Here is a 24,859-nt window from a genome sequence, read left to right on the forward strand (position 1 = left end):
TTTATGTACTATAGTTGTTATATAACGCGTAAACTCAACCTGGATTGCATAAATCTGGCACTGCTTACTTATCTATGAAGTTTCCAAAGGCCTATGTGACATGCTGCTCTCATAGTTGTGAAGCTGATCGTACAGTCCATCACTGCTTCTCTGCCAGCCATACCATTATGAATGTTATTGCAATAACCAGGCAGCTTTCCAAATCATTAATATGTATAACTTGGCTGATAATTCACTGTCACTGAACTTTATACCAGTGCAACAATGAATTATAATCAATAAAATATAGTGTCAGTCATTATCAATTCTCAGTTCTATTTCTTTGAAGTTATGAGGATCAGAATCAGTACTAGAATGTTTCACATACTGGCAATAAAGTGATTCTGATTTCACTAACAGATTTTATATTGTTTTATGATCATATTCTATGTATTCTCAAGAGGAGCAAACCAATTGGAAAGCCTATCATCTTGATTATTCCCGCTTGCTGTAGTACTTCAGTTGATGTAAGGTAGCTGGATGTAATACTTGATCTTCCCAGTCAGAGATGCTCCTTGCAGTCTGCTTGTGCTCAGACCTGCACGGTCCAGATCGGGTGGACAATCTTGCGGGACTGAAATGACCCAGCCTCATCTTGGCACTGGCAGCATAGTAAGAATGTGCTATTCTTGAAACTCCTTGAGAGTCTTTGACAATCAGATATGTGTTGGCCCTGTCTCTACCAGCTACATGAATCACAATGAGTAAGATATAAGTAACGATAAATAAAATTGAAGCTGTTTTCTTTTCATTTTTAATCATAAAGTAATAATGTCTGCAATACTTGTAAATGAAAATATTAAATGAATACAAATATTGTTATGGCAATTATAGACTGGTGGGCCTTATGTCAATGGTCAGGAAATTACTGGAGAAGGTTCTTAGCAATAAAATTTACTCACATTTAGAAAAACATCTGCTTTTAGGGATAGTTAATATGACTGTGTTCAGAGGAAAACATGTCTTATGAACCCAACAATTATTCGAGGAGGTGACGAAGATGGTTGTTGAGTATAGGGCAGTAGGTGTTGCCCACTTGGATCTTAGTAAAGCTTTCAACAAGGACTGATTATGAAGTTTGCAGATAACACAAGGATTGATATGTGGGTATTTGAAAAAGGTTTTTGAATGATATAGCAGGATGTAGATCATTTGCAGATTGGGCAGAGAAATGGTAGATAGATTTTAATTCTGGCTAGTGTGAGGTGTTGCACTTTGGGAGGTTTAATGTAAGAGGAAAGAATACAATAAATGGCCAGAAACTCTTGGAACCATTAATGTAAGAGGGATCATTAGTGGATAAAGAACATGTATTCCATGATTGCCTTCATCAGTCAGGGCCGTGAATATAAGAGCCAAGTTACAGCTGTGATCAGGCCACATCTGGACTATTGTGTGCATTTCTGTCAACATACTACAGAATGAATGTGGAGGCAGAAGACGTTTACCAGGATGTTACTTGGTATAAAGAATGGGCTGTTAGGAAAGGTTAGATGAACTCAGATTGTTTTCTCTGGAATGTTGGAGGCTGAGGGGTGACCTGACCAAAGACTGTAACATTGTGAGGGGCATAAGTAGGGTAAGTGGTCAGAGCCTTTTTCTCAGGGTGGAAATGTGAAATAACAGAGAGTACAGTTTAAAGGAGATGTGCAAAGCAAGTTTCTTTCACACAAAAGGTAGTAGATGCTTAGAGCATGCTGCCAGGGAGGTGGTGGAGGCAGAGGCATTTAAACAGGCAGAGAATGAAGGGATATAGACCATGTGCAGGTAGATGAGATTAGTCTAATTTAGCATTATGATCAGCACAGACATTGTGGACTGGAGGGCCTGTTCCTATACAGTTCGATATCCATGTGATTTTAAAAAAATACGTGGGATGACAATGTAATTGGAGATGTCATTTATTGTCTGTTCCTAATTGCCCTTGGACCATGGAGGCGGTTAAGATACAAGTAGGTGAGTGGGAATAGATTCATATATTGACTCCAATCAAGCAAATTTTCTTCCCTGGAGGTTATTAGTGAAGGAAGTTGTTTTTTATAGCAACCTGGTAATTTTATGCTTATTCTTATTGAGAATAGGTTACTGACTAAAGTTCCAAGTTTACTTCATGATTTGCATTTAAGTTCACCAGCAATTGTGGTAAGATTTGACCTCATGTTTTCATCAAAGGTCCAGAACTTTGTTTTTTTAATCCAGTAACATTACCACCATTACTATTCTACCTCAATTTTTGAAGAATGTCATTCTCCTTTGCCTTCTAATCTCTTGCCCAACAATCTTCTTGGAAATCATTTGAGTATCAGATCATGTTCTGGATCTAGCTTCCACAGGAAGGTCAGCAGCCAAGTAACCTGGCCGAAACAGCCTTCTGAATTGATCAGTAAGCTTGGAATTTTAACTTTAATGATATCAGCATCTACCGGTAAGTCTCTTACCAGCTGTGACTAAGTGGCAAAGTACTGGCATTTCCAATCACTATCCAGCCTATTGTGCCTCTCTAAACCAGGCCAGTGCAAATTTCCCACCCTTCACTTCCTGTCTGCTGTATGTAAACAGAATTATTCTTGGGATTTTAAGGCAGCAGAAAATGAGAATGATAAGAGAATGTATAACAAGATTAAAACAAGCACTGAAGCCAAGTATTTCAGCCATTGTGAAAGTCACTTCCCAGGCACTAATTCACAGCTGTTTGTAAAATTATCTTAAAATCACAAAGAATGGTAAAGAATAGATTAAATTATTTGGAGGCTCTATTGCCATTTATCATTAAAGAGAAAAGAAGAATAGAAATAGCCAAATATAACATTTAAAGTTCATACTAAATTTATTATCAAAATAAATATTGTATATGTCACCATATACAACCCTAAGGTCCATTATCTTGTAGGCATTTACAGTAGATACAAAAAAACAGATGAATCAGTGAAAGACAGCATACAAGATGGACAAACAACCAATGTGCTAAAGACAACAAACTGTTTAAATATAAAAAGAAATAAAGAAAAAGAATAATAAATAAATAATCAATAAATATTGAGAACATGAGATGAGGAGCCCTTGAAAATGAATCCATAGGTTGTGGGAACAGTTCAGTGATGGGGTGAGTGAAGTTGAGAGAAGTTAATCCCTTTGGATGAAGAGCCTGATGGTTGTGGGCAATAACTGTTCCTGAACCTGGTGGTGTGGTTCCTGAGGCTCCAGTACCTCCTTCATGATGGCAGCAGCATGGATGGTGAGAGTCCTTGATGATGGATGCTGCTTTCTTGTGACAGTGCTCCATATAGATATGCTCAATGGTGGGGAGGAATTTACCCATGATGGGATTGGGCTGTACCTACTATTTTTGTAGGCTTTTCTGCTCAAGGATATTGGTATTTCCATACCAGGGTGTGTTGCAACTAGTCAATAAATTCTTCACCACGTATCTATAGAAGTATATTTAGTATGCTGAATGCATACTAAGGTATGCTGAATCTACAAAACCACTAAGAAAGTAGGGGTGCTGCCATGCCTGCTTTGTACTGGCACTCACATGCTGGACAGAGGATAGATCATCTGAAATGATAACACCAAAGAACTTAAAGTTGCTGGCCCTCTCCACTTCTGATCCCCTGATGAGGACTGGCTCATGGGCCTCCAATTTCCTCTCCTGTAGTCAATAATCAGCTCCTTGATCTTGCTGACATTGAGTGAGAGGTTGTTGTTGTGGCACCAGTCAGCCAGCTTTCAAATCTTCCTCCTATATGCTGTTTTGTCACCACCTTTGAGCTGGCCAATGACAGTGATGTAATCAGCAACTTAAATATACAGCATTGGAGCTGTACTTAGCCTCACGGTCACGTGTATAACACGTTCTTCTTGGGCACTGGTATAATTAAAGCCTGCTTGAAGCAGGTGGGTACCCAAGACAGAGGAAGTGAGAGGTTTAAGTTATCAATGAACACTCCAGCTAGTAGATCAGCACAGGTCTTCAGTACTCGGCTAGAAACCCGTCTGGGCCATATGCTTTCTGTGGGTCCTGATGGATGCTCCCACATTGGCCTCAGAGGCTGAAATCACAGGGTCAGTGTGGCTGTGGAAGTTCATGAAGGTGTCTCCATGTTTTGACAGTCAAGCAAGCATAAAAGGCATTGAGTTCATCTAGGTGCAGAAACTTATTGTCACCTACATATCTTGGTTTAACTTTATAAAAAGTGATAACATTTAAGCCCTGCTACAGCTGACGAGTATCCTTCAATGATTCAAATTTGGCCTGGAATTGCCAGTTCACATGTGAGACGACTTTCTGGACGTCATACCTGGACCTCTTGTATTTTTTAAGTTGCGAGACCTGAACTCTACTGATCTGGCCTTCAGCAGATTGTGGATCTCCTGGATCATCCAGGGCTTCTGGTTGGAGAAGACTGAATGATTTTGAGGGGAACACACTCGTCTACAGCTGTTTTATAAAGTCTGTGACAACTGTGCCATATTAGTTCAGATCCTTTGATGAGTCCTTGAACACAGCCCAGTCCACTGAATTGATACAATGCAATAGCTGCCCCTCTGCCTCTGCAATCACTTCCTTGTTGTCCTTACCTCTGGGGCCTTCCTCTTTAGCCTCTGCCTGAATGCAGGTAGAAGGACAACCAGATGATTAGGTTTCCCAAAATATAGTCTAGGGATGGAAAAGTAAGCACTCCTAATTGTAGTATAACAGTGGTCAAGTGTGTTGGGACCCCTGGTGCTGCAGGTGACATGTTGATGATAATCGGGGAGAGATTTCTTCAAGCAAGCCTGACTGAAGTTCCTGCCAATGATTTGGAAGGCTGTTTCTTGTTTGCTGACCGTAGCATTCAATACATCAAGTGCCTGCTTAGCATCAGCCTTTGGTGGTATGTAAACTGTGGTTAGGATCATGGTGGAGAAATCTTTTGGTAGGTAGAGTGATATGTACTTAATGATTAGATGTTTCAGGTTGGGGAACAAGAGTCCAACAAGCCCACTGTCCGAGCACTATGAAGAGTTTATTATGAAACACAGACCACTTTCTTTTGCTTTCTCCGAATCAGCAGTCAGTGTATCAAGAAGCCCTCGGGTCTTACCGATGTATCTGGTGTGTGTGGGGTGAGCTATGTGTCTGTAAATGCAGCAATCCCTCATTTCCCTCTGCTGAGGCAATCTTGCCCTGGGTCCTCAATCTTGTTCTCCAACGACTGTACGCTTGCTAACAAGGTACTCTGTAGAGGAAGTTTCATACCCTGATGGATTAGTTTATCCTCCCCTCCCCTCTTCTTCCAGCAATGGTGATATACCTTTGTCCACCTAAAGGTGCCATACCTGCATTTCTTAAGAGTTAAGTCTGTTGAGTCCTTCAGAAGATCATGAAGTTGCTAGTTCATTAAGACAGTTCAAAAGTACATTACTTAAAGGGAAATGACAGGCTTCAGACTGCAGTGAGAGCAGTTCAGAAGTATATTTAGAAGTTTTGTAAGCTGCCAGTAAAGCATCACAGTTGTTTCATCAGTGCCATCTTGAAAAATAAATATTCTGTAAAAAGAAAATGCAGCCCATCATTCAAGATTTTTATCATATTTGAAGAAAGTGAACCCGAAGTACAAAGAATAAAACCGTAAAAGATCTTAAACCAATATAGTGCAGATACTGGAAAATAAGTGACAGGAGCAGCAAAATGAGGTAAGGAAAATGATTATTTTTCATTGCAGTGATTTGGGTTTTGGATGCACTTTCAGAGGTGGTGGTGGAGGTAGGTTCATTATAATATTCATATAAGAGTTGGATAAACATCCTAAAAGAAAGAATTTGCAGGTCTCTGAGAAACAAGTGGGGGATGAAATGAGATGTATTCCTTATACTTGAAGCCAATGTGGATTTGACATACTGAGTGGTGGCCCTGTCTGCTGTAAATGCTCTGATGCTGTGAAAACAGAAATGCTGGAAACAATAAGCATCTAAATAACTAGTATGTCACTCTAAACCAATATAAATTCTGAAGTCAGGAAAGTGGCCCAACCATGGCAAAGAGCAGACATGAAATAGTAAGCAACAGAAATACTGCAGATGCTGGAAACCCGAGCAACACACACAAAATGCTGAAGGAACTCAGCAGGCCAGGCAGCATCTATGGAAAAGAATACAGACAGACAGACAAACATACTTTATTGATCCCGAGAGAAATTGAGTTTTGTTACAGCCACACCAACCAAGAATAGTGTAGAGATATAGCAATATAAAACCATAAATGATTAAATAATAATAAGTTAATCATGCCAAGTGGAAATAAGTCCAGGACCAGCCTATTGGCTCAGGGTGTCTGACACTCTGAGGGAGGAGTTGTAAAGTTTGATGGCCACAGGCAGGAATGACTTCCCATGACGCTTAGTGTTACATCTCGGTGGAATGAGTCTCTGGCTGAATGTACTCCTGTGTCTAACCAGTACATTATGGAGTGGATGGGAGACATTGTCCAAGATGGCATGCAACTTGGACAGCATCTTCTTTTCAGACACCACTGTAAGAGAGTCCAGTTCCACCCCCACAACATCACTGGCCTTATGAATGAGTTTGTTGATTCTGTTGGTGTCTGCTACCCTCAGCCTGCTGCCCCAGCACACAACAGCAAACATGATAGCACTGGCCACCACAGCCTCGTAGAAAATCTTCAGCATCGTCCGGCAGATGTTAAAGAACCTCAGTCTCCTCAGGAAATAGAGATGGCTCTGACTCTTCTTGTAGACAGCCTTAGTGTTCTTTGACCAGTCCAGTTTATTGTCAATTTGTATCCCCAGGTATTTGTAATCCTCCACCATGTCCACACTGAACCCTTGGATGGAAACAGAGGTCACCAGTGCCTTAGCCCTCCTCAGGTCCACCACCAGCTCCTTAGTCTTTTTCACATTAAGCTGCAGATGATTCTGCTCACACCATGTGACAAAGTTTCCCACCATAGCCCTGTACTCAGCCTCATCTCCCTTGCTGATGCATCCAACTATGGCAGAGTCATCAGAAAACTTCTGAAGATGGCAAGACTCTGTGCAGTAGTTGAAGTCCAAGGTGTAGATGGTGAAGAGAAAGGGAGACAGGACAGTCCCCTGTGGAGCCCCAGTGCTGCTGACCACTCTGTCTGACACACAGTGTTGCAAGCGCATGTACTGTGGTCTGCCAGTCAGGTAATCAATAATCTATGACACCAGGGAACCATCCACCTGCATCACTGTCAGCTTCTCATCCAGCAGGGCAGGGCGGATGGTGTTAAACGCACTGGAGAAGTAAAAAAAAAAGGACCCTCACAGTGCTCACCGGCTTGTCCAGGTGGGCGTAGGCACAGTTCAGCAGGTAGACGATGGCATCCTCAACTCCTAGTCGGGGCTGATAGGCGAACTGGAGGGGGTCTAAGTGTGGCCTAACCATAGGCCGGAACTGCTCTAGAACAAGTCTCTCCAGGGTTTTCATGATGTGGGAGGTCAATACCACTGGTCTGTAATCATTGGAGCCACTGGGGCGCGGTGTCTTCGGTACAGGGACGAGGCAGGACATCTTCCACAGCACAGGAATCCTCTGGAGACTCAGACTCAGGTTGAAGACATGGTGAAGTACTCCACATAGCTGGGGGGCACAGGCTTTGAGCACCCTGGGGCTGACACCATCCGGGCCTGCAGCCCTGCTTGGGTGGAGACATTTCAGCTGTCTTCTCACCTGTTCAACTGTGGAGCCCATCGTGGTGGTTTCAGGTGTGGGAGGGGTGTAGTCATGAGAGCAGGGTGGGGGCTATGAGGAGGGGTAGGAGGGGAGAGTGGAGTATGTGTTGGTTGGGGGCCAACAACAGATGAATCATGTGGGGGGTGGGCAGGAGCCACATTGTCAAATCTGCTGAAGAACAGGTTAAGTTCGTTGGCCCTGTCCACACTGCTTTCAGCTCCTCTGTTGCTAGTTTGCCAGAATCCAGTGATGGTCCTCATCCCACTCCAGACCTCTCTCATGTTGTTCTGCTGAAGTTTCCACTCAAGCTTCCTCCTATACCTGTCTTTAGCCTCCCTGATCTTGGCTTTCAGGTCCCTCTGTATTGTCCTCAGCTCCTCCCTATTTCCATCTCTAAATGCCCTCTTTTTAGCATTCAGGATGTCTTTAATGTCTTTTGTTACCCAGTCGACATGTTGGGCTGAGACCCTTCAGCAGGACTGGAGAATGTTTGTATGTTTTTTTAAAGGAACAGAGTCATCAAAAAAGAGTATTCTGTAGGACTGGGACAATTTCAGAGCCTTTTAAAATAGTGGAGATTAACAGTCCGTGAATCAGAGATGTCTTCAGATGTAAAATATGTCTTCAACCTGAAATGTTAACACCTTTCCAGTGAAGCTGTCTGAACCGTTGAATTTTTCCAGCATTCTCTGTTTTTGCTTTTCCATCAATGAGAAGCTGGGAGAAATAAGCAAGAGTTAAAAAAAGTGCCAGAGATACTAATCAGACTGAAAGCCAATTAATCCCAAGGATCTGGTAACATACTGCACATCCAAATGTTTTGGAAGAGATATCTGTACTGATGGTAGATACACTTGTTATCAAATTACAGAATTCCATGGACTCTTGAATAGTTCTCATAGAATGGAAGTATCAAATATTATCCCAGCGTTTAAGAAAAGAGGGAGAGCAAATCATTGAACTGCAGACCAGTTAGAGGACGAATATTAGTATCAGGGAAAATGCTAGAATTTACTATTTGCCAAATGGTTACAGGGCATGGTAAAATGTAATAATTGGGCAGAGTCAACATAGGCTCTTGACATTGTACCTGGCAGAATATGTAGGTGGAACCAGTGGATGTAGTGTAAGTGCAGCAGCAATTAGTAAGGCAAAATTGCAAGAGCATTTGAGAGCAAGTGTAATGACATCTTATTGCAATTGTATTGGTTTCTGATGAGACCCCCAGAAAATTGTGTGGCAGGTTTTATCTTGCTGCAGAAAAGATGAACATGAAATAGAGGGTGTACAACAATAGTTCACCGTATTGTTTCACAGAAGTGGTTTTCTCCAATGACACGGAAGTAAGAAAGCTGAGCATAAACTGTAAATTCAAATACTTGTGGATGTTAGAAATCTGAACTAAGGGCATAAACTACCTGAAATACTCAACAGTCAGGTAACATCTGTGGAAAGAAGAACAGAATTAAAGTTTGAGATTAATGATCTTACAGCAGAATTCAGATATTTTCCTGAGTTTAGAAAAATGAAAGGTGATCTCATTAATAATACACAGAATTCCTACAATATTGACAGAGTGAAAGCATTGATGAAGTATGACTGCTAGATTATACTTTGTCCCATTGGGTCTAACTACCCTTCACTGAATATTTCCTTAAAATGCTTATTTACTTGAAATTTTGTTCTTGCCAGCTACTTAATGTGAAATGATTTGGTATTTTTATATTTTAAGCTGGTGAAACTGTGGAAAAAGTTACCGTCGATAGACTCCGTTTCTTCCGAGTGGAGAAGACCTTTGCAGTCAAGACGGGAAAGTGGTACTTTGAATTTGAGGTGGTGACAGCAGGAGAAATGCGTGTTGGATGGGCAAGACCAGCATGCAGACCTGATTTAGAGCTGGGCTCTGACAGAAATGCCTTTGTTTTTAATGGCTGTAAGGTTGGTATGTCTCCTGATGTTACCCATCAACTTGTTTAAGATCCAAATTCTGGTTTAATTTTCAGGTAAATAATATTCTTCAGCTTAATTCATTTACTGAAGCAGGCTTAAGAATTATCCCCCAGGCATACCCATGCTCTCACAAACTATTTATTTACAATTGTTAAATTCCATTTCAGAGGCCCAAATTCCAATTCAAATTCTAGTTAAAATGTTATCCTTCTATCTTCCTTAAGGTATTATTGATTTTATTAATGACTGTCGAGGAGTGAAAATTCAATTGCCTATTAAAAGGCTTGGATATTAAAGCCAGGTATTTAGCAAGATAAAATTTTGACCTGAAGTACATTAAATATTGCCTGTTCAAAGGTTAGATATTGAATCCTAAGTTTTCAGCAAGATAAAATAAAAAGACCTAAATTCTCATACAATAAAATAACCTGAAGACTTACTTTAGGGATTGACATTGATTGTCAAGAAGTAACTGTTCAGTTGGCAATGTAATGATTTAGAGATTAAAAAACAGGTTTTCAGCAAGATAAAAACCTGAACTGGAGTACTGTACACTGAACTGCAGTTGGTGCCTGCCTCGTGAAAAATGTGCTAATGTTAGCATAAACAAGGACAATTCCTGGAGATAGAATTTTAGCAGGTTACTGCTGAGTAATTTAAAGTTCGTCAGCAAACTAAAGAGAAAACTTTTCATCAAAACTAATTTGCATGTAATATGAAAAGCCTGGCTAGCAAGTGGTGGCTGAGAAAACGTTGGTATTTGTTGGGGTTTACACGGCAAAATTAAGCTTTACTTGAGAAGTAGAAACTTTGCAGTCTGTCCCAAGTCGAGGTGTAGATCCATGTAGGTGAGCAAATACAGCCTTGTAATTACAATTAACCATTCTTTAGATGTGGGGAGTTACAGTTACTCTGCACGATTTAAAGCCTTTTCATATTGCACTGTGTGCTCATGCCAGAGCTGACGCAATTGCTGCCAACTGTTGCACAGCTGACTAACAAATGTTAATAATATCTTCAGTACAGACTGGAATGCCCTGTGACATAAAAGTGAAAAGTTTTTATGTACAGAATACCCTTTGGCAGAGAAATACTTCTAATTGAAATGAAGTGTAAATTATTTGGGCCAAATTCTGCAGTCTTCCTTTTTAAGAGAAGCTCCTCCTGAGTTATGTGTAAATCAGGTTCTCTGACTGTGAGTATTGATAGATGGAAACTGTGTGCTTTGATCTCTTCCTCATTAACACTGAATCCCTTCATTACCTTTTTGTCAAGAACGACAAGAAGAGTGGAACTTCCTTGAAAAAAAAATTAGCAACATCCATGAGATAAAAAAGCACAAGAAAAATTATTTTTGTCTATAATATTTGATATTGTCTAAAGTCCTTCAGCCTTCTACTCTTTATCATGGAACATAGCAATCATGGATATTGTATGCAATGATGATGAATATTAAAGAAGGTAGTTTTTATCATTTAGAAGAACAAGAGATCCCATTGAATATTACACAATTCTTGCAGGATTTCCTTTGGTTGAAGAGTCCAGAGCCAGAATTCACAGTGACAGGACAGAGAACAAACCACTTAGGCCTGAGATGAGGAGAAATTGCTTCACACAGGTGGTGACTGTTTAGAACTGTCCACCTTGGAGAGCTGTGGGGGTCAATCATTTAGTTCTTTCAAAACGAGATTAATCAATTTTTGGAAATTGAGAGAAATGGTGCCCAGGTGGAAGATCAACCTTGAATTTGATCAATGGCAGAGCAAGTTTAAAGGCCAAATCACCAACTTCTGCTCTTTTTTCTTCATCTTGAGCCTAAATATATTTAAATAAATGTGGGTTGTACAAAATTGTTACTGCTCTCCTAACCTGTGGCCAGAAAGATCTGGGTATTCCCACCGGCTGCTTGAAAACTTGTTTATCATTGGGACAGCATTTGTCTACTTCTTCATTAAAATGATAATTGAACTATTACTATAATTGTTTTTCCTCCCCATTGGCATAGTCATGTGCAACCTGTTCTGTGAGACTATTTGGTGCAATTCTGATTTAATCTTCATTCTGCTCTTTTAACAATGCATCATCAAGATTGCAATTACAAAAGATGTTGGCTAAGATTTCCTAAGTTAATCATTTTATTAGATCAGAAGTTTTATTTCCAACAGTAATTAATGAAACGCTATGCATAAGTTTTAAGGTATTATTCAATACACATGCTTTTCTCAGATTGTTGCCTGGGATTGAGAGACAATCTGAGAAGAAGATGTTACAGTATGTTATCAGAGTTGATGATTTGCTTCTACTCCTGTTTTATGGGTTCTGAGGTGGCAAATAAGGCAAGAGGGCACAAACCAACACTTTTGTAGTTGAGGCAGGGGTTGGTGATGGGCCAGGAGGGGGAATAATTTATGAATGATCAGTTTCTTCTGCTGAGTACACAGGACCTTGGTGTGTATCCAACATTCCCAGCATTAATGCTCTCATTACACTTCGTTATCTGTATTGGGTAGGCTACATCATTTGCATAATGGACACCTTATTCCTGAAACAGATGTGCAAATCAGATTACCAGATTGATGGAAGAAGGGTGAGAGTCATGACCGTATAGTGATAAACTAAAATTCTTGTGGGTTCTGCCTATCTTTTCCAGGCTCAGTTCTGGCACCGAGGCAGTGTTTATTTTGGCCGTACTTGGCAGCCTGGTGATGTGGTTGGTTGCATGATTGATATGAATGACAAATCAATGATATTCACTCTAAATGGAGAGCTTCTCATCACTAATAGTGGCTCGGAGCTCGCTTTCACAGATTTTGAGGCTGAAGATGGTAAGTTAACATTTATGCTTGACAATTTCAGTTACGTGGTAATGAAATCTTCTGTTGCTGACAGGTTGATTGAAATACCTTATGGCTACGTATGAGAGATTAAGCAGAATCAGATGCAAAGAGACTTCAAAAGTACATACTGTATGTGTGATTGTTGCTGCTGTATGTGAAACATGTTATATTATTTAAAAAATCATTATAATTAATGTTGAATTTGCATGGCTGCAAGGGTTTTATTTTAAACCAGATTTGTACCTGATTCATCTATTTTGGATAAAATTTGATTCTCATTGATAGCAACTCAAATATGCCAGAAAATTATTTTCTGGAAAATGACAGTAAGACAATTAAACAAGCCAGAATATTGAAGCTGTTTTTCCCTGAACCTGCATGACTGAGTGTCTTCACCCCCTAACTAGACTTGGCGTGGTATTCTTGATGTTTCTGTTCATTCCTCAAAAATCTTTCATAATTTATTCAAATTAACAGCTTGAATCACAGAAGTTAAAATTGCAAGCCTGCTTGTAGTTATCTCTGCTCAGTGCTCCAGTGAGAATGACTGAATATGTCCTCCTCATGTGTCAGCTTGTCTCTGATGCTTCTAACCTCCTGGTCTAATACCAGTCTTGCCACTGAGTACAGCAGTGGACCACTGGTGTAATAGCCTAGCCCCTTATCTCGACACCAGCGCTGGCAGTGTATGGAGTGGAACCCCACTAAGTCAAAAGGATTCACCAGCCCTGAGTAAACACTACTGCTATGTAACTGCTTGTTTTTCTTTATCACTTTAAGTATATTATAATAAAAAAATAATAGTTTATACTCTTTCAGCTATTTGTAAACATTACTGATTATTGGAGTCCATGACCTGAGTCCCAGCCTTCACTCATCTTACACTCTGCCTCAAAGAAGGCTCTTGGATAAGAAGGATCAGCTTGGTTGGTCCTCCATATCCAAATCAGGTTGATGCAGGAAAATTAAGAATTTTTTGAAAAACAAATGTAAAATAAATATCATTAATTTTCCCTTCCATCTTTTTCTAGGTTTAATCCCAATTTGTTGTCTGGGCTTGTCTCAGATAGGTCGAATGAATTTCGGAAAGGATGCAACCACTTTCAAGTATTATACAATGTGTGGTTTACAAGAGGGTTTTGAACCTTTCTCAGTGAACATGAATCGTGATGTAGCCATGTGGTTCAGTAAACGTCTACCTCAGTTTGTCCCTGTGCCAAAAGATCACAACCATATTGAGGTAAGGTATTGTTTCTCATGAAATTGTATTCTGATCATATTATCTATATATATATATATTCCAAGATCCATCACAATAGGCTTGTTTTAAATAAAAAGCTATTGGTCACCATAAACAAATACACAGTTCTAAATAAAAATTGCACAATCCTTCTGCATTATTCCAATAACCACCAAGGTTTCATGAATTTGAATTGCTCCTTTACCTCATTGCCTAACTCTGTGGCTTTCCTATAACAACTGCAGTGGAAATTAATTGAACACTATCTTTTGAAGTTAACAAAATACTATGGAGTCAATTGACTAGAATAATTCAAATATTGCAATTGTGTTGCTTTTCATGTTTCAAAATGTTACTTTACGACTACAACTCTTTTTTAAATTTCTGAAACCTGAACAGTCTGCAATATGTTAAATGGATTTGATGATGATGATGATGATAATAATAATAATAATAATAACTTTAGTGATCCCAAATGGGAAATTCTTCCATTACAGTATCAACATTTAAAAACACATTTAGCAGTGTACTATTAATAAAGTACAGAACAATAATACACCCCATAATGTACCAATATGCAATAATAATGTACAAAATAATAAAGCAGAGACTATTGTACAATGATGTGTGTTCTCCTGTTGCCTAGAAATGAATAGTTGTATATGCTTGTTGCATTTGGTAGTAAAGATTTTCTGTAACAATCCTTGTGATGATGGAGCTGAATGAGTCTGTTCAAAAAGGTGCTCTGCTGGTTATTCGGTAGGTCACAGAGAGGTTGTCCATCACGGATAACTGTTTAGTGACCTCTCCACCACTAACTCAAAAGATCCCAGGCTGTAGCCAAGGGTGAATTTAGCCTATTTGATCAGTTTATTTATTTATTTTTTCATCACCAGCACAGATGCTGCTCCCCCAACATAAAGTAGCAAAGAAGACTGCACTGGCTACGACATTCTCATATCATTTTCTGATTTTTTGGCTTTTAACTGCAATTTTAAAAATAGGTAAAATGACATAAATGGTATTATCTATTTCTATTTGTGGTGCAGTGTTAAGTAATCTGGTAACTGAGAATTTTATAAAGGATTTTAGAATTACCAGTCTGCAGTTTTAACATATTGTAATAAGGGCAATCCAATTCATAGGTGCATTATGTTGCTAGAAATCAGTCCCTATCATGGTTTTCCATCAAAAAATGCAAGTTGAAAAATATATATCTTGTGCTTACACTATTTCCGTAAATCCCATGAGAGCAAATTTTATTCCATAGATTAAATATTTTGCAAGTGATTTGTGAGCCCTGTAAAGGCAAATTTCTGTCACCTGAAAATCAGTCAGTAATATGGGAATCACCTGTATTATGGGTAAAGGTCAATATAAGGAAATTATCATTTAAGAAAGGTACAATTTCCTTGAACCTTTTACCTACTGTGGCACTGTTTACCTAAATATTAGCTCCTTCTAATTAAATTCCCTGAAAACACAAGAGAATGCTGTAAACTACAGTAAAAAAACTAACTGCAGGAGAAACTCATCAGGTCATACAGCATCTATGAAGGCAAAGGAATAGTCAAAATTTCAGATTGAGAACCTCTACCCTGCTGTTGGGTAGGAAGGTTAACAGATGTAGGCAGTAACAATGGAGAATCTTTGGCCTTTTAGGAGAGTTGGGATATTTCATTAACATCCCCCTCTTCTAACTTCGATGGAAGAATCATGGCTGACCCCACCTTCTCTCAAGCCCAGTGGTCCCTTCTCCATATTGCCCTCCAGCCACTTTCCACTTCAAAACCAGCCGTTCTCCTCTGCCTTCCCTCCCACCAATTTGCTGGAACTTGCGTTTGCGTCTCAGGCTGGAAACAACGCCCCCCCCCCCCCCCACCCCCCGTGGGTTTTCTTGTCATGCACTCAGTGATGCTGGTTGCTGTCTGTGAATTAGGAGAAAAGGGTCATGAGTCCAGCAGGACATCTGCTTTCAGGGTCCTGCTGAGCTGTTCATCTTTCTAGCCTGCCCATAATCTCTCTGCACCCTCTACTCCAGCATCTCCAGAGAGCCAAGTTCAATTCTGACCCTGGATGTTGTTGGGTGGTGTTTGCACATTCTCCCTGTGACTTCTTGGGTGTTCCCTGTGAGCTCTTATTTCTACGTGTTTCCCAAAGACATGCAGAATGGTAGGTTAATAAGTGTGGTGGGAGGAATACAAGGGGGGGTGGCAGCTGATGAGAACATGGGGAGATTAAAATGGTGAGTGCATAATAGTTTCTACAGACTCACTGAGCCAAGGATCCTGTTTCTCTACATAATGCTGTCAGAATTCAGGAGGTAATATGTGGCTCGGTTATAGTTCCTGACACCACTGGTATTTGTGTTAATGCAATTCCGAATCTCATTGCATGCCATAAAGTGTACAATCTAGTTAATTTATATTAGATTCCTATTAGGTTCATCCTTCTTCAGCCCCTTCCTTTTCCAAAGTTCAAAGTAAACTTATTTGTCAACTTGGATCTCTGGTTTCCTCCCCCTGAAGCCAATAATCAGCACCTTGGTCTTGTTGACATAAAGTAAGAGGACGTTGCCATGGCACCACTTAGCCAGATTTTCAATCTCCTTGCTATATACTGATTCATCACCACCTTTGATTCAAGTTTGCCAAAGAAATTTGTGTCATCAGCAAACTCGAATATGGCATTGGAGCTGTGCTTAGCCTATCAGTCATGAGAGTAAAGTGAATAGAGCAGGGGGCTAAGCACACAGCCTTGTGATGCGTCCATGCTGTTGGAGATTGTGGAGGAGATGTTGTTGCCAATCCAAACTGACTGGGGTCTGCAAGTAAGGAAATCGATGATGCAATTGCACAAGGATGTATTGAGGCCAAAGTCGTGAACCTTATTGATTAGTTTTAAGGGGATGATGGTATCAAATTCCAAGCTGTAGTCGATAACGAGCAATCTGATATATGTACTTTTGCTGTCCAGATGTTCCAGGGTTGAGTGAAGAGCCAGTAAGATAGCATCCACTGTTGACCTGTTATTCCTATAGGCAAATTGGAGTCAATCCAAAAAATCACTTATCTGGCAGGAGTTGATATGCTTCATCTCCAACCTCTCAAAACACTTCATCACTATGTATGTAAGTGCTACTGATGATAGTCATTGAGGCAGGTTACCACCTTTTTAGGCTCTGGTGTAATTAAAGCCTGCTTAAAGCAGATGGGTAACTCAGACTGCTGAAAAAAGAGTTTGAAGAGCCTTGAACATTCCAGCCAGTTGATCAGCACAGGTTTCAAGGACTCTACCAGGTATCCCATCTGGGCCGTATGCTTTTCATGGGTTCACCCTCCTGAAGGCTGCTCACAGATCAACCTCAGAGACTGAAATCACGGGATCATTGAGGGCTGTGGGAGTTTGTAATGGTTCCTCCATGTTCTCATGGTCAAAGTGAGCCCAGAATGCATTCATCTCATCTGGAAGTGAATCCCTGTAGTCACCTATGTCACTTGATTTAACTTTATAAGAGGTGATAGTATTCAAGCCCTGCCACAACTGGTGAGCATGCTTTGTTGATCCAGTTTTGCCACTTCGCCTGTGACATGGCTTTCTAGGGATCATACCTGGACCTCTTGTAACTGTCCTTGTCACTGGACCTGAATGCCTGTGATTTGGCCTTCACAGATTGGAGATCTCATGGTTCATCCAGGGCTTCTGGTTCGGAAAGACTCAGAATAGTTTTGTAGGGACACAGTCATATCCTATTTTTACTGAGTTAAGTATTGTATGTAATTAGTTTTGCTACAACAAGTGTATGGGACATTGGAAAAAATGTTGAATTTCCCCATGGGGATGAATAAAGTATCTATCTATCTATCTATCTATCTACAACTATTTGAATGGTCCATAATAACCATGGTGTATTTATTCAGATCCACAAATGAAGCCTTGACAATGGCCCAGCCCACTGTCTTGAAGCAATCCCTTAGCCGCTTATCTGCCTCCTGTGACCACGTCTTTGTTGTCCTAACATCTGTAACTTTGCTCTATAGTATCTGCTTGTACGCAGGTAGGACAGCCAAGAGATCTGATTTACGGAAATATGGTCTGGGCATGGAACGATGGCATTCCTAATCTCAGTATAACAATGATCTGGTGTGTTCAGACCTCTGATGCTATAGGTTATATGCTAATGGTAATTGGGCAGGGTTTTCTTCAAACAAGCCTGGTTGAAGTCCCCAACTAATATTTGGAATGTGTCTGGATGAACTGCTTCTTATTTGGAGATGGCATTATGCAGTATCTCAAGGGCTTGATTATAGTTGGCCTCTGGTGGTATACAAACTGTAGTCAGATGATCGAGGAGAACTCCCTTGGTAAATAGAAGGGCTGACATTTGATTATTAGGTATTCAAGGTTGGAGGATTATGAATTCAACGAAATCGCCACATCAGAACACCACTGAGAGCTTATCACTAAAAACACATCTCCACCTTTTGCCTTTTCCATATCAAGAGTTCAATGCATTCTGTAAACTGAGAAGCCTTCTGGTCTGACTAATGTATCTGGTGTGCCGGAATAAAGCCATATCTTGCTCAGACATAGAACACAACAATCTCTCATTTCTCTCTGATACAGCAATCTTGCTCTCAGGTCCAAAATTTTTGGCTCCAGCAACTGCACATTTGCTAACAAGATGCTGAGTACAGGAGGCATTTCAAAGTCCTCCCCTCCTGCCTCACTTCTGGACATTGAGATGAACTTTTGTCCGCTTAAAAGTGCTGTGCCTGCTTGATTCATCGAATTCTTCAGAACGTGATATCTGTTGATCATTATGTTGATTTAATAGTACATTGCTTGGAGCAAAATTACATACTGCAGATTGCAGTGAGAGTAATTCAAAAGAGGTATATTTAGAAGTATTGTACATAGCCTGCAGAACGTCGCTGTGGTTCACCACTGCCAGCTTCTTAATTCATCCCTTTCCAGCGTTTTAGTTCATCCCCTTCCCCCACCCACCCACCCACCACAACCTTCCTCCTCATCTTCCACCTATCACCTACTAGCTTGTACTCCTTCCCCTCCCTCCCCCCTCTATCTTATTTTGATCTGCCTAATTCCTTTCCAAACCTGAAGGGTCTCTACCAAAACATTGACGGTTTATTTCCCTCTATAGATGTTGCCTGACTTGTTGAGTTCCTTCAGTACTTACCTGTGTTGCCCAAGATTTTCAGCATCTGCAGAATCTCTTCTGTTTATAAGTTATGTCAATGATCACATTCTTTGTTAGCGTAAATTCTGTGTTATATTTTAATTGTAAATATATTGACTATGCCCAGTGGATTCCAGTTAATTGGGACACATTGGGACCAGCACATTTTGGCGCAATTAAGCAGCTGCCCCAATTAGACAAAGTTTCATGGAAATAGTTTAAAAGGTATAAAATTTACAAATTATGGCTCAACTGAGTAGCAAATTATGTACTTAAATGAAATACAGAACAAATTAGAACATCACCAATACCGTGGTGGTGGTTGTCTGTCGTATCAGATGATGGCAGGAAATCTGTGGGGAAGTTTTAAAATGGAAAAGCCATTGCACTGGGGCAGTTCCACTCTCTCAACCTCAGGAGTCCAAGTCTGGTTGTAGAGTAGTCGTCACAACTGGGATCCTCCTTGGTTGCAGTGGATGGCCATGACTTCTTCTGTAGCTTGTCATGCCCTTCACTCTCTATGGAGCATTGCAGAACCACCTTCCTGGCTGTTGGATCTCAGCATGGATCTCATCTTCCCAATCTGCCAGAGCCAACTTCGAAATAGTACTACAGTACTTTAAAACTATGTACTGGTTCCAAATAGTTATCAACGGAGGAATTCATCCAGTGTATGCTGCCGTGTTCTTTTGATTGACTGTAAGTTAACAAAATAGGTGTCTTCATACAACGCTTTTGATGACTGCATCATCCAAGTCTTCATTTTCGATGTAACATTCAAGATGATTGTTGATACCTCCAAATTCTTCGTATTTCCTTTCATGTTGAAGTAGTGAAATATTTTCATTTTCAGTCCCAGCAGTTTCTGGAATCTCCAAGCCTGAATACTTGAAACCACTATGAGCAGGACAGTTCTGAATTGTCTTCCTGCTTATTTGTTGCCAACTATCAGTGACAAAAATCACTGCTTTTTGAACACAAACACATGCAACTGACCACAGCGTAGTATCTAATGGCTACATAAATGCATATGACTGATGCTAGTTAGAAACTGTTCGACAACAGTCCCCTGACCCAATTAAGTGGCATAGTGTTCCAAATAAAGGAATCCTGGCTATTTTCTTATCAGCTTTTGTTCTTAAGAGTTGTCCCAAATAAGCAGCTGCCCCAATGAACTGATGGCCCAATTAACTGGAATTCAGTGCACTGTATTTGTATAAACATCCAAAGTGCTGAATACCAATAAAACTTGTGGAGCTTTACAAAGTGTGGAAAAATAAATGTCCAACTAAAATTAGAATCTTATTTTCTAGGTAACAAGAATAGATGGAACTATTGACAGCCCACCCTGTTTAAAAGTTACCCATAAAACATTTGGCACTCAGAATTGCATAACTGAAATGTCATACTACCGTTTGAGTATGCCTATTGAATTTTATTCAGCGTTTAAACATGATAGTATTCCTCCTACAAATGATGACAATGGACCTCATACTGCAGATACTTTGTTAGGAAAGACTAAATTAAGGTCAGTTTCCTTCATTTATTTGATTATGTTATTTGCTACATGAACAAGTAGGCTTTTGCGTGTATATAAAATGTGCATGCACAGATAATCACAATATAGGGCTTGATTGTCAGAGCTTTTAAAGGAAGCTTAACTTGTAAAGAAAAACATGTGTATTCATACTTCATCTTCAGTAGATTTCAAAATATCAAATACCAAAATGGACTACTTTTAAATCAGATAACCGATGAGTCTATCAATTTTGCACACACAATAAAATTTCAAAACGCATGAATATATGATCAGATTCTCTTTTTGAAAAAGAAATGCTGACCAGAAGGCACATTTATTCTTCTTTTATTAATCCTCCTTAACTTCTATTTAAGTCACTTGAGGAAATCTGCAGTGCATACTTAGCACACCAGCGCTAAAATTGAATTTTACCTTAGTCTCCATTCATGCAAGTCACCGACAGGAAACAGATTTCAAATTTCAGAAAATACACTTTAAAAATATTATCCATGATTTTGGATTTTCCATAATGGGATTTGTGCCTGTCATTTTCTGGCTTAGAAGCAAAATTCAAGCTGCTGAGTCAAGCTGACAATCACAGATGACCAGTATTGCTCAGGATGCATTTACCTAGTTAGGCTCTTTCTCAGTTTCACTGTAAAGGAATTCTTTAGAAATTAATGTTCAGACTTTCAAATGCATTTTAGAAGTTAAGGAGCTATTTTTAGGGAATTAAATCAATGGAAGTTTTAATCAAGGGTTGCAGTACATCCACATTCTTAGATTAACAAATTTTCTGTTCTTTTTGTTTAGAATTATAGTATTACCTCAATTTACTTAACATTGCTAATTTTTTTCTATTGAAGCACCAATTGTTGCATTTTCTTACAATTGTTTTTTTTTAATTTATGCATGAATGATTAAAATGTTCTTTTGAAATAGACACTTGTACCTTTAATTTTCAGTGAGGAAAATTTCTTACTATTGAAGGACTATTCTCGATTAAAAATATTTACTTCTTTACACATAGGGGTGCAAGATTGAGCCGCGATGTATCTGGAGACAGAGCTGACCAAGAAGTTATTAAAAAATCCTCAATGGTAATGTGCAATTAGCAATAACGAAACTCTGCTTATTCCCATGCATGATTAAAAGCCTTTTAACCAATGTTCAGATAGTGCTTACAGAGACATGAAGTATCTTTTCTGTGTATATATTGTATTACCTGCACTCATGTCAAAATAAGGTCCACTTTTTAATTTTAAGGTCCTGAGAAAGATATTTGGATCATGACTTTTTAAAGAGTAGACTTGCTTTTAGAAAGATCTTTTGTGACCTTGGCGCTTCATAGAGAGTATACAGCCTTTAAGTACTTTGTGCTGTTGACTGTTGCCTTGAATGAAAGGCATTGCACACAACAGACATCCACAAAGAGAAATATGGCACTAACCAAATCACCTGCATCATGAAGGTGAGGTGAGAGGCTGCAATACCTTTGCAGAAAACTGGCATGGAATAATTTACATGACATGGGAAGAAGATGGGGTTTCGGTTTAATCTCTTGAATAAAACAATAATGGCTCAATAATGTAGCTTAGTTTCTGAGCCTAAGCTCGGATGAAGTCACATTTGAATCATAATCAGGTGATGTGAAATTTGTTAATTTGTTGACTAACTGGTGTTGAAAAAACACCCAAGCATCCAGTACAGGGATCACCCATAAGACAATAAGACGTAGGAGCAGAATTCTGACATTCGGTTCATTGAGTCTGCTCTGCTTTTCGATCATAGCTGATTTATTCCTCCCTCTCAAACCCATTCTCCAACCTTTTACCCCTTACTAATCAATACATTATCAGCTTATGCTTTAAATATACCCAATGACTTGGCCTCCACAGACAAATTTGTGGCAATAAATTCCCCCAGTTCAACACCCTCTGGCTAAAGAAATTACTCCTCATCTCTGTTGTAAAGGGGTGTTTTTTTTTAATATACTGAGGCTGTGCCCTCTGGTCGTAGATACTCCCACTACTGGAAACATCCTCTCCACATACACCCTAACCAGACCTTTCAATATTTGGTAGGTTTCAGTGAGATCCCCCTCATCCTTCTAACTCCAGTGAGTATAGGCCAGAGCCATAAAATGCTCCTCTTATGTTAACTCATTCATCCCCAGGAGCATTCTTGCAAACCTCCTCTGGACCCTCTCCAATAGCAGCACATCCTTAGATTTGGAGCCCAAAACTGCTTACAATACTCTTAATGTGATTTTATATAATGGTCCTCTCCAATTAAAGCTGACATTGCATTTGCCATCTTCATTTCTGAGTCAATCTGGAAAGTAACCTTTAGGGAATCTTGCATAAGGACTCCTGTACCATACACAATCTTGGCCACATCATCCAGAACATTAACATAAACCTGAAAAATTGCAAACCCAACACTGGCCCCTGAGGAATACCACTAGTCACTAGCAGCCAACCAGAAAAGGCTCCCTTTATTCTCACTCTTTGCCTCCTGTCAGTTAGAAAACTTCTGACCATGCTAATTAGTGCCTTTCCTGTCTTGTTTAGCAGTCCTATGTGTGGCACCTTGTCAAATGCCTTCTAAAAGTCTGAGTAAACAACATCCACTGATTCTCCTTTGTCTATTCTGTTTGTCATTTTCTCGAGGAATTCTAGCAGATTTCTCAGTCAAGATCTCCCCTTAAAGCCCTATCCACAGCCCTGATTATGTGATTCTCCAGGATCCTGGACCCAGCATGGTTCAGGTGGAGACCGTGTCGGAACATCTCTCTCTTGCTGTCAATGTCTTCCAAATTCAAACTACTTTGTTTGATTAAGCATATGTATAAAAATCATTCAAACAATTCTATATTGAAAAGAATCTAGTGTTTTACCATTGAGAATAATCAATTCATTGATAAAATCTGTAAGTAATTTTAGGCTATTGTTACCTCAGAAACAATATTCACACATATGGTATTACACAAAAAAGGATTCTTACAATGACTATTCTTTATATTCATAATAAGGTGTTCCTGTTGTCTCTTTGCTACACAGTATTATTATGCAGTGAGAATATTTGCAGGCCAAGATCCATCTTTGGTGTGGATTGGCTGGGTAACTCCTGACTACCATTACCACAGCAAGTCGTTTGACCTGAATAAACATCGGACTGTCACTGTCACTCTTGGAGATGAGAAAGGCAGAGTTCATGAAAGGTATGCCCTATAGTTTGAGAGCTTCATGTAATATATTATGATATGTTCTTTAATGAAATAAATAATCTGTAATAATTTATAGCCTTATCTGCTGTATATGCTGGGAGGTAGAATCTTTAAAACAGAAAATATAAATCCTAAGAAACAGAAGATTTTTCTTTATACTTCAAAAGCAATGAAAGAGAATTGTACTGTGTTTAAGAAATTTTTTGGAGCTATCAGCATCAAAATTGCCTTCCCTGAAGTGGCAATGTGACCAGTCCCCACACATTTAAATTTGCTATCTTATTTGACCGTGTATTCATCAACTTCTCTGGTCACTGACTCTCTGCTGAGGGAAATTCCCTTTTTTTTCTCCATTCTCTGTTGACCTCTTACAACTTTTGCACAAAATTTAACCACCCTTCACCAAAAAAAAGCAATCTATCCTTTGCCTGGACATTCTTTCCTCATGGATACAGTTCTCTTCTCGCTGGTACAATCACATCATCAGTTGAGTAGAATTTTATGTAGGACTTCATTCTTGGTCAAACTTGTGTTTTACTTTCTGACATCAACCTTACTGCTGCTGTATTCTGTTCCTCAGCTATTAAAATCAAGTTTTTTTGTGTGTTTCTAACCACTTTATTTATTTGTTCTGTGCTGCTTGCCCTTTGTTCCTGCATTGGACAACATCCTAGAAGTTTGTGCATCTTGTCCAGCATCAAATGGATTCATAGATTCAAAGAATAATCATTGGAAATAGTCCATTCAACTAGTCCATGTGCACCAAGATGTCTATTTAAGCTAAAGCCATTTGCCTGCATTTGATCAATGTCCATCCCCATCCAAACCTTTCCCATCCATTTATCTATTCCAATGTCTTTTAAACATTGTAATTATATCTGCCTCTTCCACCTCCCCTGACAGCTCATTCCAAATATCTACCACCTTCTTTCTGTGTGAAAAACTTACCCCTCAAATACCCATTCAGTCTTTCCCCTCACAGCTTAAACCTATACTTTCTAGTTTTAGATTCTCCTTTCCTCAGAAAAGGATTATGACTTTCTACCCTAGCTATGCCCTACATAACTTTAGAAACCTCTCTAGCGTGTTGAGCCTTCTTTGCTCCAAGGAAAACAGCTCCAGCCTGTTCAGTGTCTCCATGTAA

At 39.5% G+C, this 24,859-nt stretch overlaps 1 protein-coding gene across 1 annotated transcript in view; it reads left to right on the plus strand.

The window, feature by feature from the left end:
• The window catches only part of ryr3 (ryanodine receptor 3), a 374,648-nt gene that overhangs the window by 134,095 nt on the left and 215,694 nt on the right, over window positions 1-24,859 (plus strand). Inside the window, 6 exon segments of the mRNA XM_073040132.1 lie at window positions 9,473-9,678; window positions 12,341-12,515; window positions 13,559-13,767; window positions 20,281-20,495; window positions 21,517-21,586; window positions 23,549-23,709. Coding sequence (XP_072896233.1) covers window positions 9,473-9,678; window positions 12,341-12,515; window positions 13,559-13,767; window positions 20,281-20,495; window positions 21,517-21,586; window positions 23,549-23,709 — 1,036 coding nt within the window.

Source organism: Hemitrygon akajei, chromosome 3 (genome assembly GCF_048418815.1).
Source record: "Hemitrygon akajei chromosome 3, sHemAka1.3, whole genome shotgun sequence".
Taxonomy (NCBI): Eukaryota; Metazoa; Chordata; class Chondrichthyes; order Myliobatiformes; family Dasyatidae; genus Hemitrygon; species Hemitrygon akajei.